The 17,001-nt window shown below is 38.6% G+C and overlaps 1 protein-coding gene across 9 annotated transcripts in view; it reads left to right on the top strand.

Annotated features, from left to right (window-relative positions):
• Positions 1 to 17,001, top strand: part of IQCH (IQ motif containing H) — a 281,126-nt gene that overhangs the window by 257,676 nt on the left and 6,449 nt on the right. For 8 of the 9 annotated variants that reach the window (XM_074234458.1, XM_074234453.1, XM_074234455.1 and 5 more), the window contains 2 exons: positions 1,036 to 1,158; positions 15,185 to 15,246. In XM_074234458.1, coding sequence (XP_074090559.1) covers positions 1,036 to 1,158; positions 15,185 to 15,246 — 185 coding nt within the window. The remainder of the gene's footprint in view (positions 1 to 1,035; positions 1,159 to 15,184; positions 15,247 to 17,001) is intronic. The other variant, XM_074234454.1, reaches the window with a different exon arrangement.

A 17,001-nucleotide genomic window follows, 5' to 3' on the forward strand; every position in this document is an offset into this window, starting at 1 on the left:
TCAGTTCTAAGTATCCAAGATTCTAAGCTGTCAAAAGGGAAAAGGTATGAGAAAAAGGTAACACATAACAACTGTGGTAGTGATAGAAGAAAGGAGAAGGCAAGTGTCACTGAATAACCAATTCCTGAGCTATTCCTTTGCACATAGTGGAAGGAGGATATTGTGGTTGGTCTTTTTTAGCATTTGCTGGCAGGACCCACTGCCTCTTCTACCTTCCTCCCATGGATCCATGAGCAATGATAGTTACCTATTCCTTCCAGCACCTTAGAATCTTCTAAAGCACAGTCCCTGTCTGGGTTTGTGATCCAAATGTTCCATACCATAGGAATGACAATGACTGGTTACATATTCTAGTCTCCAAATTTACAGTTGTCATAAACTTTGGCATCATGATAATTGATCCCTATGACACATTGCCATTTTACCAGTCACTTTACATTGCATGATAAAGAAAGCCTTGGCATAGTAGATAAAGCCAGGAAGACTTGGGTCCAAGTCCCACAGAGGCTCTGTAACTCGGTAATTAATTGATCTCCCATGCTCTAGTTAATCTTCCACAACTTAAATTGTAGAGGGTGCCAATCTGAATTGATAGGAATACTACCCAGAAGTTCCCCATATCAATGAGATCATCCCTATTTCAAGATAACTTAGTGAGGCAAATAATAAAACTATTACTATTATCCCAATTTTATAAATGAAAAAAATTGAGATCCAATGAGATTAAAGGTCATATATCCACATCTTCTGCCTCCAAAATCAGACTATATCTGATTTCCAGAAGAAAATAAATCATATCTGTTGGGGGACACATTGAAAGAAGCTGACAGACTGCCAGATTCCTAATACTTAATTTTGCTAGTAATTGTATTTTAGATATTTTGGGGAAATATTAAAGACTGCTCAGACCTTACAATAACAGGACTCTGGCAGAGGTAGCAAGAGATATACAAAAGATAAAAGTAAAAGAAGCCTCCTAAATTTTCCATGAAGGCGTGCACAACAGTATTGTTGTGTTTACATGTTCTTTTCCAGGTTGCTACATCCATTCGCTATGCAGTGATGTCCAACAGCCTGAAGCACAGCAACCTTTCCCTTGTCTTCCACAGCGTTTTCCTCCAGATGTGTAAAGCCCATGGCATAGGATATAATGTGGAGGTAGGATGAGGGAAAGTTATCCAATACCATTGGAATAGAAAATATCACCTGCTTAAGCCAATTCAATCTATTTTATCCTCTTGGAAAAATGCTTCCATGGGTCTTTCATAGGTTTTCATGGTTTTTCAGAAGTGTCTATCTATCCTTTACACTGCAGTACCTTATTTTGGGCTCCCAGCTTGCACAATCGACAGGGTTGTAGTTACCCTTATTTGCATGCACATCTAATGATGCCCAAATACCTCAGCAAACCAAATATTTCAATATAATTGACTGAATACAGAAAGAATGAATCAACCCAGACGGCTGTAGTTGGGATTAATTGTTCTAGCTATAGCACACAACCCCTCTGGAATTAGTTTTATTCACCAAGTGACTGAACAGAAACACTTTTCCCTGTGCCCAGAAGGTGCCTAAACTTAGCTCTGTTTTTTGGGGGGTTTGTATTTTTTTTTATCAGTCTCAAGGTTATTTTACTCACTCTAGATTCCTAAAAGCATGGAAGGTATAATTTGAGGAATGCTGTAAAGCTTTCTTGCCACCTCCCCAAAGAGTCATTTTTCCCCCTATTATTTTCTGATTATTGAAATCCCATAATTTCACATTTATCCCTTTGATTTAAAAGATCTGGCCTCTGTTAAAATGCAGATGCCGTAGGAAATATACACACATAGGCCTCATCAGTCATTTACACCTTAGGGTGATTTCAATTAATCTGATATTTTCTTGAAGTTATATTTTGAAGGAAAAGAGGAAAAACTGTGGAGGTGGTATCTAGAGTACAGAAGTAAGAAGGAGGTGCAGTGAGGGAGGCCTAGGGGTTCCAAAGATAAACTTCAACTGCCTAACAATGTACCTGCCCCTGAGGCAGGCATGCTAAAATTGGGTTACTAGAGGAAAGTGAGGATAAAAGAAAAAAATGAAGTAGGAATAAAAAACAATTGGGAGAGAAGAAATAAAATTAAATAACTAATAGTATAATGCTCTAAGATTTACAAAGTTCTTTAAGTATATTATCACATTTAATCCTTACAACAAACTTGTGAAATAAGGAAATTGATGCTTGAGAGAGATTAAATTATTTCTCTGGGTTCACACAGATGATAAGTCTTCAAGGAAGGGATTTAAACTCAGGCCTTCTTGACTCCAAATCTTCTCTTAACCCATAAAGCCAATTAACCCACTGAGCAAGAGAAGAAAGAGAAGGGTGGCGGGGAGGGGGGGGGGGGGAGTTATAAAAGATATGACAATTATAAAAAGAAGGAAAGGAAAGAACAAAAATAAATATAAATTTCTGAAAGTAAGTAAGGGAAAAAACATTAAAAGAAAAAGGAATGTTAAATGGTGCAATAATAAAGATCTGACACAAGAAATTTCTTTGTCAGTTACGTGACTATTCAGAAGCCCTGAAGACCAACCATTTTTTATGACTTTGTACAGTATTATCCCTTAGGAAAGCCTAGGAATGGAGGTGGGAAGTCCCATTTGAAATGAAAAGCTTTTTCTAGGTGTCTTTTCAAAGTCACCATCATGTTAAGCAATAGCTTTATTTTCTTGCCTAAGTAACTAAAGCTTTCTCAATCTCATTTATCACCTACCCCACAAGATTGTTGTTGTTGTTTTGGGAGTTTTGTTGTTGTTTTGTGAGGATCAAATGACATTATATATGTAAAACACTTTGTAAACTTTACAATGCTACTTCAATGTGAATCAATAATGATGCTGATAGGGAAAAGGAGCAACAAAAACATAGATGTAAATTACTATCTATAAATTGCAGATGAAAAAAAGTTTCAAGGAAACTAAATTGCTTCCATAATATTGAAGAATCAATCTGTGGTAGAGTTGGATCTGAAAGTGGTTTTGTGGGGGGCGGAGCCAAGATGGTGACAAGAAGGGATCAAGTCTTAGGCGCTCTCTGATAAAACTTGAAACTAAGGACTCTAACTAAACTTTCGAGAGACAGAACCCACAAAGCGACCCAGTGAGGCAGTTCTCCTACTCAAGGTAACCTGGAAAAGAGCAGAAAGGCTCTGCTCCCCAGGAGCGGAGAGGCGACCTGCCAGAGGGGTGGCCCATCAGAGCCAAAGAAATTCAGCCTCCCGGAGGCAGCCCCAGGGCGCTGGGAGTCTCAGATCACAGCAGCAGGGGAGTCTCCTGAGCTGCACCCCGAGGAACACCGGGCACAAAGTGGGGGAACAGCAGGGGACCTCTGCCAGAACGAGCACGTGGAGCCCAGCCCTCGGGGCACACAGGGAGCAGCTTGGTCTTTCTGCAGCCCAGAGCTCGACACAGAAGCAGGCAGAGCTGGTAAGCAGGAGCCCCCAGGGCATGAGCCCTTGAGCTGAGGAAGGGGAGTGAAGAGAAACTTCGAGCTCTGTCCTCTGCCCCTGGAACAGGACTCTGGGGCTCTGACCACATTCAGATCCTGATCGAAGTCTAGCCCCCCCCCATAGAACAGCAGGGCCCCCTCTACCTCAGCCCCATGGCAGAGGGGGGTGCTTATGGTCATTCACAGACCAGGAGGGAAGACAGAGCCTCACACACTGAGACCCTTGTGGGAGTGTCCGAAAAGCTCAAGAAACACCCCAAACCAGGCCCAGGCTGGGAAAATGAGCAAGCAGAGAAACAAAAAGAAGACTATTGAGAAATATTTTGCAAATGAGCCCAAGAAGGACCAAAATACTCAGTCTGAAGATGAGGAAGCACAAGCTCCTGCATCTAAAGACTCCAAGAAAAACAGAAATTGGGCTCAGGCTATGACAGAGCTCAAAAAAGACATTGAAAATCAAGTGAGGGAGTTGGAAGAAAAACTGGGAAAAGAAAGGAGAGAGATGCAGGAAAAACATGAAAATGAAGTCAGCAGATTAGTCAAGAAAATCCAAAAAAATGCTGAAGAAAATAGCATGCTAAAAAACCAGCTTAGGTCAAATGGACAAAACAGTTCAAAAAGTTGTTGAGGAGAAGAATGCCTTAAAAAGCAAAATTGGCCAGATGGAAAAAGAGATAAGAAAACTCTCTGAGGAGAACAAATCCTTCAGACAAAGAATAGAATTCAGGGAGATTGATGAATTTACCAGAAATCAGGAATCAATACTTCAAAACCAAAAAAATGAAAAAAAAAATAGAAGAGAATGTGAAATATCTCATTGAAAAAACAACTTATATGGAAAACAGACTTAGGAAAGATAATTTAAAAATTATTGGAATACCTGAAAGTCATGATCAGGAAAAGAGCCTTGACATCATTTTCAAAGAATTACTACAGGAAAATTGCCCTGATATTCTAGAAGCAGAGGGCAAAATAGAAATGGAGAGAATCCACCGATTCCCCCAGAGAAGGAGATCCCAAAAAACCAACCCCTAGGAATATTATAGCCAAGAACTCCCAAGTCAAAGAGAAAATATTACAAGCAGCCAGAAGGACACAATTCAAATACCATGGAGCTGCAATCAGCATCACACAGGATTTAGCAGCAACTACATTGGAGGCTTGTAGGGCTTGGAATACAATATACCAGAAGGCAAAAGAGCTTAGAATGCAGCCAAGAATGAACTACCCAGCAAGGCTGAATGTCCTCTTCCAGGGAAAAAGATGGACTTTCAATTAACCAGGGGAATTTCAAATGTTCTTTTTGGAATGGCCAGAGCTGAAGAGAAGGTTTGATCTTCAGATACAGGACTCGGGTGAAGCATGGAGATTGGAGGAGAGGGGGGAAATATGAGGGACTTAATGAAGATGAACTGCATGCATTCCTGCATAGAAAAATGACACTGATAATACTCATGTGAACCTTCTCAATTAATAGAGCAGGTAGAGGGAGCTTTTATAGTTGAAGCACAGGAGAAAACTGAATTCAAAGATAAAATATGGTGTAAAAATCTAGTCAATAGAAAAAAAGGGAAATGGAATGGGAGAAAGAAAAAGGAGAGGGGGAAATAGTCCAAGATATTTCACATAATAAGATTTTTTTTTTATTACAATGAGCTATTGCAATTATATGGAAGGGGGGGGGCAAGGGGGAATGAGGGAACCTTTGCTCTCATCACAGATGGCTAGGAGAGGAAACAGCATATATACTCAATGGGGTATAGGACATCTGGAGTAAGAAGGAGGGGGGGAGCAGGGGGGAAAGGGTGGGGATGTGAATAAAGGAGGAGAGGATGGACCATGGGGGGAGAGTGGTCAGATATAATACATTTTCTTTCTTACTTCTTGCAAGGGGCTGGGATTGGAAGGCCTGCCCAGGACCATAGGGCCAGGTGGATTCTGGGCCTAAGGGGGTGGTATGGGGGCTCAGGGCTTCTTGGCCCCAGGACAAGGGATCTGTCTGCTGAGCCAATCAACGACCCCTACAACAAAGTCAGAGTGAAAGGAGAGAGAAAATATAGTACATGGTAGTGGAGAAATAAGAAAGGAGGGAGTTGTTGATCAGCAATGGCAACAGTGGAAAAATATGGAAGTAACTTTTGTGATGGACTTATCATAAAGAATGTGATCCACCCATGACAGAGTTGTTGGTGTTGGAACAAAGACTCAAGCACATTTTTTGTTATTATTTGGGGGAGGGTGCAGGGCAAGTGGGGCTGGGTGGCCTGCCTGGGGCCACATAGCAAGGTGATCTTTGGGTGTCGGGGCCAGATTTGGACCCAGGTGTTCCTGCCTCAAGGGCCAATGCTCTGTCTGCCACCCAGCCACCCCTACTATTATTACTATTTTATTTTATTTTGGGTCTTTTTTTTTCTTTTTGGGGGGGTTTTTGCAGGGGGCAGTGGGGATCGGGTGGCTTGCATGTCACACGGCTGGGTGATTGTTGGGTTTATGAGGCTGGATATGGGCTCGGGTGCTCGTGGCTCCAGGACTGGTGCTTCATCCATTATGCCACCTGGCCATACCTACAATTATTACTATTACTTTTTTTTTAACTTTAATTTTTTTTTCTCTCCCCCTTTACTTTTTTTTGCCCAAGCAAGTCTATCTATATTCATGGGGGAGGAGGGGTATTTTGTTTACTTGTAAACAAGAATATTTTAGTAATGTAAAAAAAAATTGTACAAAATGAGGAATAAAAAAATAAATTTAAAAAAAAGTGGTTTTGTGCTTGTGTGTGTGTGTACTTATACATTTTTTAAAAAACCGTAATTCCACTGTGACCTCTGATATGTATGCTCTTCTTCATCTTGTCCCAAGCTGTTGCTGAGGAAACCACCCCATTCAGTCACTGACACTGACCAGCTTTTTATCTACTCCTACTTTAGCTTTATCAGTCCCACTTGAGGCTGAAGAAAACAAGATCAGAGATCAAAGCAAATTGTTTAGTCTAATCATGAAGAGAATCTTTTCCACATAGGTATCAGAAAGGTGGGATACCTGGATTATTAGAGGGTTTTTGAGATGGAGGTACCTTTCCAGAAATACATGTAGCTCAATACACTCTAGTTGTGAAGAAAGGAAAAAAGTGTCTAATGTCTTGTCCATTCAGATGGATGCAGAGGGAACATTAAATACAATGCAATTACATTTGCAGGGACAAAGGTCCTTTATAGTAAGTACACAAGGTCATTTATAGTAAGTTCCCAATGAAGTTATTAGTGTAAAGAAATTACAGAAAAGACACAAATAGCCCTGGAGAAATCTGTGTCTCAAGAAGATTGGTGCAACCATGCCAGTCAGAATTGTCAATAGACTTGCCCTAGCTCAGTACATTTAATTTGCACCATCTCAGCAAGGAATGGTTTTCAATCCTAAGCAAGGAGTATTTGGATGATAGAAATATAAAAAGATCCAAAGAAGCCTCCAAGATTCAAAATTTAATAAGTAGCCATGTTGTTAGTTAACCATCTGTGTTAATTTGACAGGTCTTAAATCAAAGAGTACAATTAAGTAGGACCAGAAATGAATATACAAATGGGCAGAGTCCATAAGAGCCCATTTTCTCTATATGAGATCATTTCCACTGTTTATAAATAGGCTGTTCTCATTTTTTTGAAGAAACATCAAATGGTTTTTTTCCCTTTCCAAAGCCTCAATCAGAGAGCAATATGAACTTACAATTGACATATTTTCTCTTGGAAAGTGCATTCATTGAGATTGAGTTCAGCCCTGGTAAGTTTTCATTTCTACCAACTAGATTGAAGCTACTGCAATCCTCCCATTGATCCTTAAACTAAATGAACCCTATAATAACTGCCAGGTAATGAAAAACATCATGTTGATATGTGTCGTGTTATGTGAATAGATAGATGAATGCTATAAATAAATAAATGTGTGTCTATGTACCAATGACTTCTGGAGCCAGGGTTGTACTTGTCTCTGTAGGCAAATTTGTAGTCCCTTATGTGATGTGATTTGATGGTCCTTCCCTGCCCTCCTAAATGTCTCTTTCCCCTACCAGCTGTCATCCTGCAGCTGTGTTGTACTGACATCAACAGAATAGAGGAGTTGATTCAAATCCCAACACTATTTACTACCTGTGTAGCATCCTGTGTTATCTGGGGAAGTTGCTTCATTTCTCTTGACCTTTAATTTCTTCTCCTGTCAAATGGGATCTTGGAGCTCTGGAAGTCTCATCTTGCTCTAAGTCCTGGTTCCTATGCCTGAAGTTTCCGAATGAGTTAGAGCATTCAAGGCATGGGAGAGGTGCAGAAAAGACTACATTTCTCAAAATACTAGACCCAAGGTGGAAACCAGGGTTTCCTTTTCTGAGGGACCTTGTGTGACTGCAAAGCCAGTTATTTAATGGATGAGTAATGACACTCTCTATCTGGTTCATGGACACGTAGAGAAATGTCTTAAGAACTCTCAAGTTCTTTAGCATCTTTGATACCTGGAAGAGCCAAGGACAATGAGACATCCTAGTTGTTGAAAATATTACAACTATGACCACAAGATGAAGATCTGGATCTCTCCTGGAGGACATACCCGAGAAACAGGCAAGCAGCCAAACAGAGATTTGGAAACATCTTCAGCCCTGAAACCCATCATCCTGCTGAGACTTTACCTCTGCCATCCCTATCAGAGCCCTAACTATTGACAGTGCTAAAGTTACCAATTATGCTGAAGGAAAAGAGGAATGAGTGTGGATGAGATTGTTTTTACTTTAGTGTTCATTTCTGAACAGATTAAATGTTTTACTGTTTCAGTATTGTTCCTTGCTGTTAACATAGCAAGTAACTGAATTATCTAGATCTGAGTTAGTTAAGTTCCCAGTTTTCTAATTGAATAGGGGGAAAACAAGCCAGATAAATAAATTTATCATATTTAAATCACCAGGGAACAAACAGTTCTCAAAAGAAAAAATTGTATACTGTTTAGAATCTTATGGAAGATTGCTTCAAGTCACTAATATTGGAGAAATACAAATCAAAATAGTCCTTAGGTTTGACCTCAAATCTAGAAAATTGTCAAAGATTATAAAAGATGTAAATAGTGTGGAGGAACTAAGGAAAGATAATTACACTAATATGCCATTGGTGAAATAGTGAATTGATCTAATCATACTGGAAAACAATTTGGAATTTTACTAAAAAAACGACTAAGATGTCTATACTTTTTGAATCAGACTTCCCACGGCTGGCATATAACCTAAGGAGGTCCCAGATAGAAAGAAGGACCCATATACATCAAAATATTTACAACCACAGTTTTTGTTGTAGCAAAGAACTGAAAACAAATAGATGTTCATTGATTGTAGAAGGGTGTGGCACATGCATATAATGGAATATTATTGCACCAACAATAAATATGAAGAATTCAGAGAAGCTGGGGGTTAAGCAGAATCAAGAAAACAATGCATATAATAGCTACAACAATGTAAATGAAGAGAATAAAAGAATGAAACTGATTGACATGTGATTATAATAATGAAGAAGTGACCTTAGAGAGAGCTGAGAAAAATGTACCTCCCTCTCTTCTTTGCAAGAGGTGTGGGATTATAGGTGTGGAACAATGAATATGCTGGACAGTTTTGATTAACTGTTTTTTTTTCTCATTTCAAAAATTCATTTTTACAAAAGATGATTCATCCATCTCCTCATCCTTCATCTCCTAGAGGAAAAGGGACATAATTAGATATAAAAGTGATATAAACACATGTCAATAAATTTTTTTAAAAATTAAAAATCCAGGGGTGGCTAGGTGGCGCAGTGAATAGAGCACTGGCTTTGGAGTCAGGAGTACCTGGGTACTCCAACCTCAGACACTTAATAATTACCTAGCCGTGTGGCCTTGGGCAAGCCACTTAACCCCATTGCCTTGAAAAATCTAAAAAAAAAAAAAAATTAAAAATTCAGGGGTGACTAGGTGGTGTGGTGGATAGAGCACTGGCCCTGGAGTCAGGAGTACCTGAGTTCAAAACCTGTCTCAGACACTTAATAATTACCTAGCTGTGTGGCCTTGGGCAAGCCACTTAACCCCCATTGCCTTGCAAAAAAACCTAAAAAAAAAATTAAAAATCCATATGGTTTGGCCTTAAGTACACAAGGATCCATAGCTGGTTATACTTGTGATGTACCTTGGGATCTGTCTAGGACTGAGAGTGATGCTTTAGGTCAAGGTTTTATTATAAAGTTTAAAAATGTCTATGGTAACTCCCCTGTAAGCATGTGAGCTCCTTGAAAGTATGCCTGGCACATCATTTTATAAGTGCTTAGTGATTGAAAGTTAACTGGGCTAACCTCATTTTTTTTTTTTTTGCCAGAGTTAATAGATCAGCAGACTGGGGAATGTTATAGATATCATTTAAACTAGATTTTTAGCAAATAATTTGCCAGTGTTGTTCTAACTGCCGTGGAAAAGCAGCTGAGAGGTGATCTAAAGCAGGTCTCCAACTTCTTAAGTGCATACCCCATGGGTTAAAAAAAAAATTAGGCAATATATAAATGTGTATAATATATAGTTTTATATATATATAGTTATATGTTATAGTTATGTATATTTCCTAGTTACATTCATACATTACTGTACTAAAATTTACACAAAAACAGACATTTTAAAAGGATTAGATAAAGAAGAAATGATTAATCTTTGTCAATAGGGAGCTACTGGAGTTTTTGAGTAGGGAAGAGGCTGGTTTAAGAAAATCACTTTGACAGTTGGGTGGGAATTGATTAGAGAGGAGGGTAGAATTAAGCTCAAGGAGAACAATTAGGTTCTTGAAATTGTTCAGGTATGATGAAGAGTTAGTAATTGAAAATGACACCAAGATTGCAAACTTGGGTAACTGGAAAGATGGTAGTGCCATCAACAGAAGTAAAGTTTGGAAGAAAGATAATGCAATAAAGTCTGTGATACATATTGCAAACCTCTGCAACTCACTCTGTTCTACCCAAAATGAAAAGGAGGTAAGAAGAAGAGAGGCATAACATCTAACTACCCAACTGGTAGTTATTAGGTACCAATACCTACCTAACTGCCAGACAGTCGAAACCCACCCACCCTTCCAGAGGGTGCCTTCATTCAATGCCATGAGGTGATCTGATGGAAAGGAGTATGTTGGGCAGGTAGGAGGTGGGTTCCAGTGATAACTGTGCAACTATAGTTGTGGGTGCCTGAGAAGAGATTAATTTTAGAACTGCCTTAAGGGAAAGATATGTAGTATAAAAGTAAGGAGACTGGGAACCTGCAGAGTGGAGGGAAGGGGTAAAAATGAGGGGAATGTCAGGAGATAAGATCAGGTGTGGCTTTGTTGGAAATAAACCCTGTGATTTCCTATCTGGAGAAAGTTAGGGAGTAATTCATCTTCCCACTCTCCAATTGGGTGATCATATATCAAGGGGTCAGGTGTCACTCCTTTGAGGTTAGAACCTAGCATCACATCAGAGACAACTGGTCTAGATGATAGGGCAAGGTGGATTCTGAACTGATTGAATGGCCAGCCCCAAAGAGTGATGCCCATTAATAGCTTGATGTCAAGTAGGCAGCACTTCTCTAGTTGAGTGTGCAGGGCCCTATGCTTGACCCTGTGTTGTTAGCAATTAATTGGTTATAATTATAGATGGAATGCTTGTCAAATGAGCAAATAACACAAAACTAGAAGGGATAATATCAGACATCAGAGACATGACTTAAACTTCAATGGGATGGAAACTAATAAAATTAAATTAAAAATTATAAATGTAAAGTTTTATAGTTGATGACCGGTAGTAGTTCACTTGAAAAAGTCTCAGTATTTTAGTGTATTGTATTCAATGAGTTGATGCTATGGCATGGTGGCCAAAATGTCTAATGTGAGCTCAGCCTGCATTAAGATAAATAGTCTCAAAGATTAGGAAAATAATCGTCACACTGTACTGCCACTGATGGATTTACAATTCTGATCCTCACATTAATAAGATGGAACATGTCAAGAGAAACACAATATACATTGTGAAAGCTTTCAAGATCAAGTAACATGAAGACTAAAGGAAGGAACTGAAGATGTTTCATCTGGAGAAAAGAAAGGGAACATGATAGCCCTCTTCAAGTGTTTGAAAGAGTTGTCATGTATACATGACAAGAGTGTATGCTCAATCTGACCTCAGACACTTAATAATTACCTAGCCGTGTGGCCTTGGGGAAGCCACTTAACCCCATTGCCTTGAAAAAAAAATCTAAAAAATATAAGAGTGTATGCTCTTGGAAGACAGAAAAGGATGGATGTTGCAAAGAGGCAAATTTAGACTTGATATAAGCAAAAACAAACTATTCAAATTTAAGGGGAAATTTCAAACAGGGCTATCCAAAAGCAGAATGGGGATGGCCTTAGTTCCCCTTATCTAGAGACCTAAGAACCAGGGCTAAATGACCATTTGTCTGTTAAATGTATTGAGGATTGAGGTATACATTGACCTATATGGCATGTGGGATTCCTTATAGAATCTGTGATTCTATAATTTTAAAAGTAAACTCTTCAGGGAGAACCTTAACTTGAGCAGACATCAAAAAATCGAGCACTATATCTTGAAGAGATTGTCATTGATCTTTGAAAATGAAGGACCAACAACAACCATTCACAAGAATATCCAAAGCCAGGGAGCTTTAATTGTACATTGCTAGACATTCTGGGGAACCTGGACCCTAGACAAGAAGTTCATTGGACCTAGAATATGGCTCTTCTGCTGCTTTCATTTAATTCTGCCAAGAATTATGCCACAGACATATCTTTTTAATGTTTTAGCAAGAGTCATGGTTACTCATCTGTTTTATGTAGAAGATGAGAAATTTTGTGGAGACTCATAACTAATGTGTTATTTAAATGATCAACTGAAGAAGTCAAATCATCTAGCTACGGTTTCAACTTAGAAAAGCCTAAGGAAGAACAAGTAACAGTATGATGCTCCACTTGACTGTTGGGAATTCCAGTCAGGGAATCAAGATCTGATATGAAATCTGTATCCAAAAAAAAAACCTAACTCCAAATCATAAGATACTGGACTGGTTGAGAGCCACTGCATACCAAATAGTTAAAAGACTGCCAATCAGACTATGAAATATCCCGAAAGAATGATTTAAGGATTTATTAAAATGGTTTATTTTATTGATCTAATCCCTATATGGGAAATTTTGTACTCTCTGGTAAACAGGACAAGAGAATAGAGAATCAAGGTTGTGGGTTACAAAAGATAGTCTTCAAACAGTTTTAGATCAACAATTGGTATTAGATGATATTCTGCAGAGGGAAGATATGGGTCAAGTTCTAGATAAAGAAAGAGAAACTCCATACAGGCATCCTGTTAGTGGCTACAAAAATTCATCAAGATTTCTTGATCTGAATTGGATTTTTGTCTAGGCAGGGACAAGGAGAACAAATATAGAGGCCATTTCCTTTTCTGGCTAATGTTCCATGTGTAGAGAGGCCTTAAGAGAAGAAAGGAGGCATCACTATTCTTCCTGATTCATCCAATGACCCACAATTAGGACTGAGGACCAATAAGCTTATAGCTACTGACCCCATAGGGGTCTTAAGGTATAAATATTAGGCAAGATAAGGTAGTCAGAACTGACCATGAACAGGAACAGTAAATAATGATTCAATAAAACTAAGATGGGAGTTCCATTGGAAACTGACTACAGAGAAGTAGGCTATCGATTCAATTTAAACTTGGTCCATCACTGAACTGTTAATTTTCAACCCTGAAGAATCAAGATACCAAGACTTTGCCTCACCTTCCCTTGGGAGAGCTCAAGTTTTTCAGACATTCTGATGACAAAGGGAAATAAAATCATATTCTTTCCAGAAAGTGGGAGAGATTGTTTTCTGTTGCTCTGTTATTTATTTCTATTCTCATTAAATGTATTACTATTTCAGTACTCTCCTTTTCCCAAGTTGCCTGTTTTCTAATTGGACAGAGATAAAGCAACTATCTAGTTATATATAAAAAAATTTTTTTTATTAAAGCACCGGCCCTGGAGTCAGAAGTACCTGGGTTCAAATCTGGTCTCAGACACTTAATAATAATTACCTAGCTGTGTGGCCTTGGGCAAGCCACTTAACCCCATTTGCCTTGCAAAAAAATAAAATAAAAAAATAAATTTTAAATTTCCACAATTTAGATTGTTAGGATCTAGAAAATTGACTGAATTCACTGGCTACAAGAAGTTCATTCCCTTGGAGGGAGGGGGAAAAACAAGCATTTATTACCTGCCTATTACATCAGGTGATGGGGTAAGCACTTTACAAATATCTTCTCATTTGAACCTCAGAACAACCCTGGGAGCTGGGTGCTCTTTTATTATCTCCATTTTACAGTTGAGGCAGACAGAAATTAAGTGACTTAAGTATCTGAAGCTGGATCAGAATGACAAAAGGTCTTGACTCCAAATCCAGTTTTCTATCCACTGCAGCACCTACCTGCCTCATAGCCTTAGCCTTGGGACTAGAATGCTGTCATAATACAAAAGTCTTCTGGGTAAATGTAAATATCCTATAAACAGGTAAAACAATAAATTGTCAGTCATTGTCATTTTAACAGTTTTTTAGTTTATTACATTACTTTCTAACAGTTTGTTGGAGAAAATGGTGCACAGGAGAGATTCATGTAGTTAGAAGGTCAGGGTAGGAGTCTAGAAAAACTAAGGTCATGGGAAGCTGCTAGAGAAAACAACCCTAGACCAGATATCATAGGAGGGGACTCTGGAAGCTAGGAAACTGGGTGCTTGGGAAGGAATTTTAGATGAAAATATAATCCATTTTTTGCTTTCTTTTGCATGACTTAGTTCTGTCTGAGCTTAAAAGTAAATTCATTTTAAAAAACGGAAAGTAAAACCTGGAAAGAAAACTTTGAATAAGCCATTCACTTCCATTACTACATTTAACCTGGTGCTAAGAAAAAAAAAATCTGGACTCATTTCTTGAAGGGCTCCAAATGGTCCACATTTCCATGAGACCTAACACTAGAATGTTTTGGTCATATAAAAATATTTATGATTCTTGATTATAAGTGATTCTCCTAAAACATCTGCTTAGTCCAGAGCCAAATCTGACAACATCCATCAATTATAAAGGAAGATGTAACCTATGTGTCAATGAAGAAATCCTGAAATATGAAGCTCTCACTGAAAGTGATGTGTTGCAATTCAATTCCACAGACATTTATTAAGTACTTGCTATTTGCAAGACCGCATGTAATTAGATGTGTTAGTAATTAGAAGCATAGAACCATAGAATTGGAAGGGACCTTAAAGGTCATTTCATCTAACCTGCTACCTAACTCAGGGATTCCTTCCTCAACATCTCAGATATTCCCTCTTCTTGAATGCTTCTGGGGAGAGGGAGATTATTCCTACCAGAAGACAATCCATTCCATTCTTAGATCATGATAATATTTGAAAGTTGTTTTTAATAAACCTCTTAATAACTTCAGTTGATTGGTCTTAGATCTATTTCCTGGAGACACCCACTCTCACATACACATATACACATACACAAATTTTCTCCTTCCATTTGATAAACTGTTATTTCTTCATTTAATTTGAGTGGTATTTTGCTGAATGTTTTCTTTATGTTTCCTTTAAGAAAAATAAGATATTTCTTCTCTAATTTTGCAGGAAAAACAAGGAACAGTTTTTTTATTATTTGAAACTCAGAAGAGATATAGATTGGGAGTACTGTGAGTATGAAATATTTGAAAGCAGATAAACAAAGAAACAGGCTGTTACAACTGAAAGCAATTCTGCTTTTATGTATTTTAATCAAAGTGCTGATTTATTAAAAGACCATTTAGTTTTGTTTAGGAAAACAGATGGCATTGCACAAAGTGGCCCTTCAATACGTTGGTTTTTAAAAATATGATTGATTTATTGCCGAAAGGTTAGTTGTAACAGCTATCTACACAAGCACACGAGCACACATCCATACCAACACATGCCTGTTACATATGTCCACTGCCTACATTGCTGCCAGCATCTATCTCTGAAGATGGGAAATTGGGAAAAAAGCTCAGTTGGGATGGGCAAAATATGTAGCACTAAGCCCTTGACCACAGCTTTTACCATTGCAGTGTATGGTATTTGTGGACTCTGATGCAACATGAGCCCCAACCCCAGGCTGACCCAGGGTTCTATGAACAATCACATGCCTAACAGTCCAGGTCAGACGTTATCACTACCCTCCGCCCAGCTAGTCTCTCTCCTGCACTCAAGTCATTGGACCTCATTTTCCTATTTCCTAGACCAGGCCAGTTTCCAAATGTGACAGCCCCCTTCCTACCTCAGTATACCCCTAAATAGTCCAGTACAAATATCTGTCTCTTATCATTTCAACTGTTCTCTGAAGCAGTGAAGAGATCAAAGGAGGGATAGGCTGCTCTAGTTTATACTCATATACATCTACTCTTCTTTCTTCACTGTCCAAGTTCCACAGTGACTGCATTCTCCACAGCACACTGACGCAGATATGGGGGCTAGGGAGAGAAAAGAGGAAGATAGGGATGTGACCCAAGATTCATTCATTCATCAACTATGTGCAGGGCACTGTGATAGAAACAAAGATGAATAATGCATAGCTTTTTTCCTCAAAGAGTTTATGATCCATTACTTTACAAATACATAACTAACATAAGTGAGGTTTGAACAGATTATTACAAGGATTCATAAGTAGGGATCTTACAGTTGATGAGACTCAAGGAAGTTTCCATGAAGAAGATGGCACTTAAGTGGGACCTTAAAGGATAGGTAGAATTCTGACAAATAGTCAGCTGTGGCAGAGGGATGGGAAGAAGCACCCCATCATTTCAGGCAAAGGAGACAGCATGAGCAATAGCAGGAAGGCCCAACTATGAGCAGGTCAGGGAAGATCATCTTGTTGAGGTTAACTAGAATTTCAGGAATGAGTAGGGAGTTGGGGGAAAAAAAAGTTAAAACTAGCTTGGTAGAAAAGAGAGCTAGAGATTTCCTGCTGAAGTAGGAGGCCCTTTCACTGGAATGCTCAGAAAAGAAGTCTAGTGATTAGTCATGATGTTGCATAAATTGGTAGAGTCCCCTTCCCTTTTATTTATCCAGTTAGTAGTCTTCATGGATGTTCACTATACAGATTTGCTAATCCTCCATTCATCCCTATTATGTGCTTTTGTCTCCAGGATCTCTTGCTCTTGCTAGATTTAGCAAAGTGGTAAAGATGTTGTTTTAGCCATAGAATCTGGACATTTTAGAACTAAAAGGAATCTTGGAGCTCTTCTCTCAGATGTCATATGAAAATTCAATTTTTTTAAACCCTGCCTATTCTTTAATCTTCTTTTGTTTATATAAATGCTCCTTAACCTATTCATGCCCATGCAAATCACTTCAGCTTTCTATTGGCTCATAGAAAAAGAGACAGTTGGAACTCTGAGTTGAAATTCTTCTGTCTATAATGATAATAAGGCTAC

This window comes from Macrotis lagotis, chromosome 4, assembly GCF_037893015.1.
Source record: "Macrotis lagotis isolate mMagLag1 chromosome 4, bilby.v1.9.chrom.fasta, whole genome shotgun sequence".
NCBI classification, from domain to species: domain Eukaryota; kingdom Metazoa; phylum Chordata; class Mammalia; order Peramelemorphia; family Peramelidae; genus Macrotis; species Macrotis lagotis.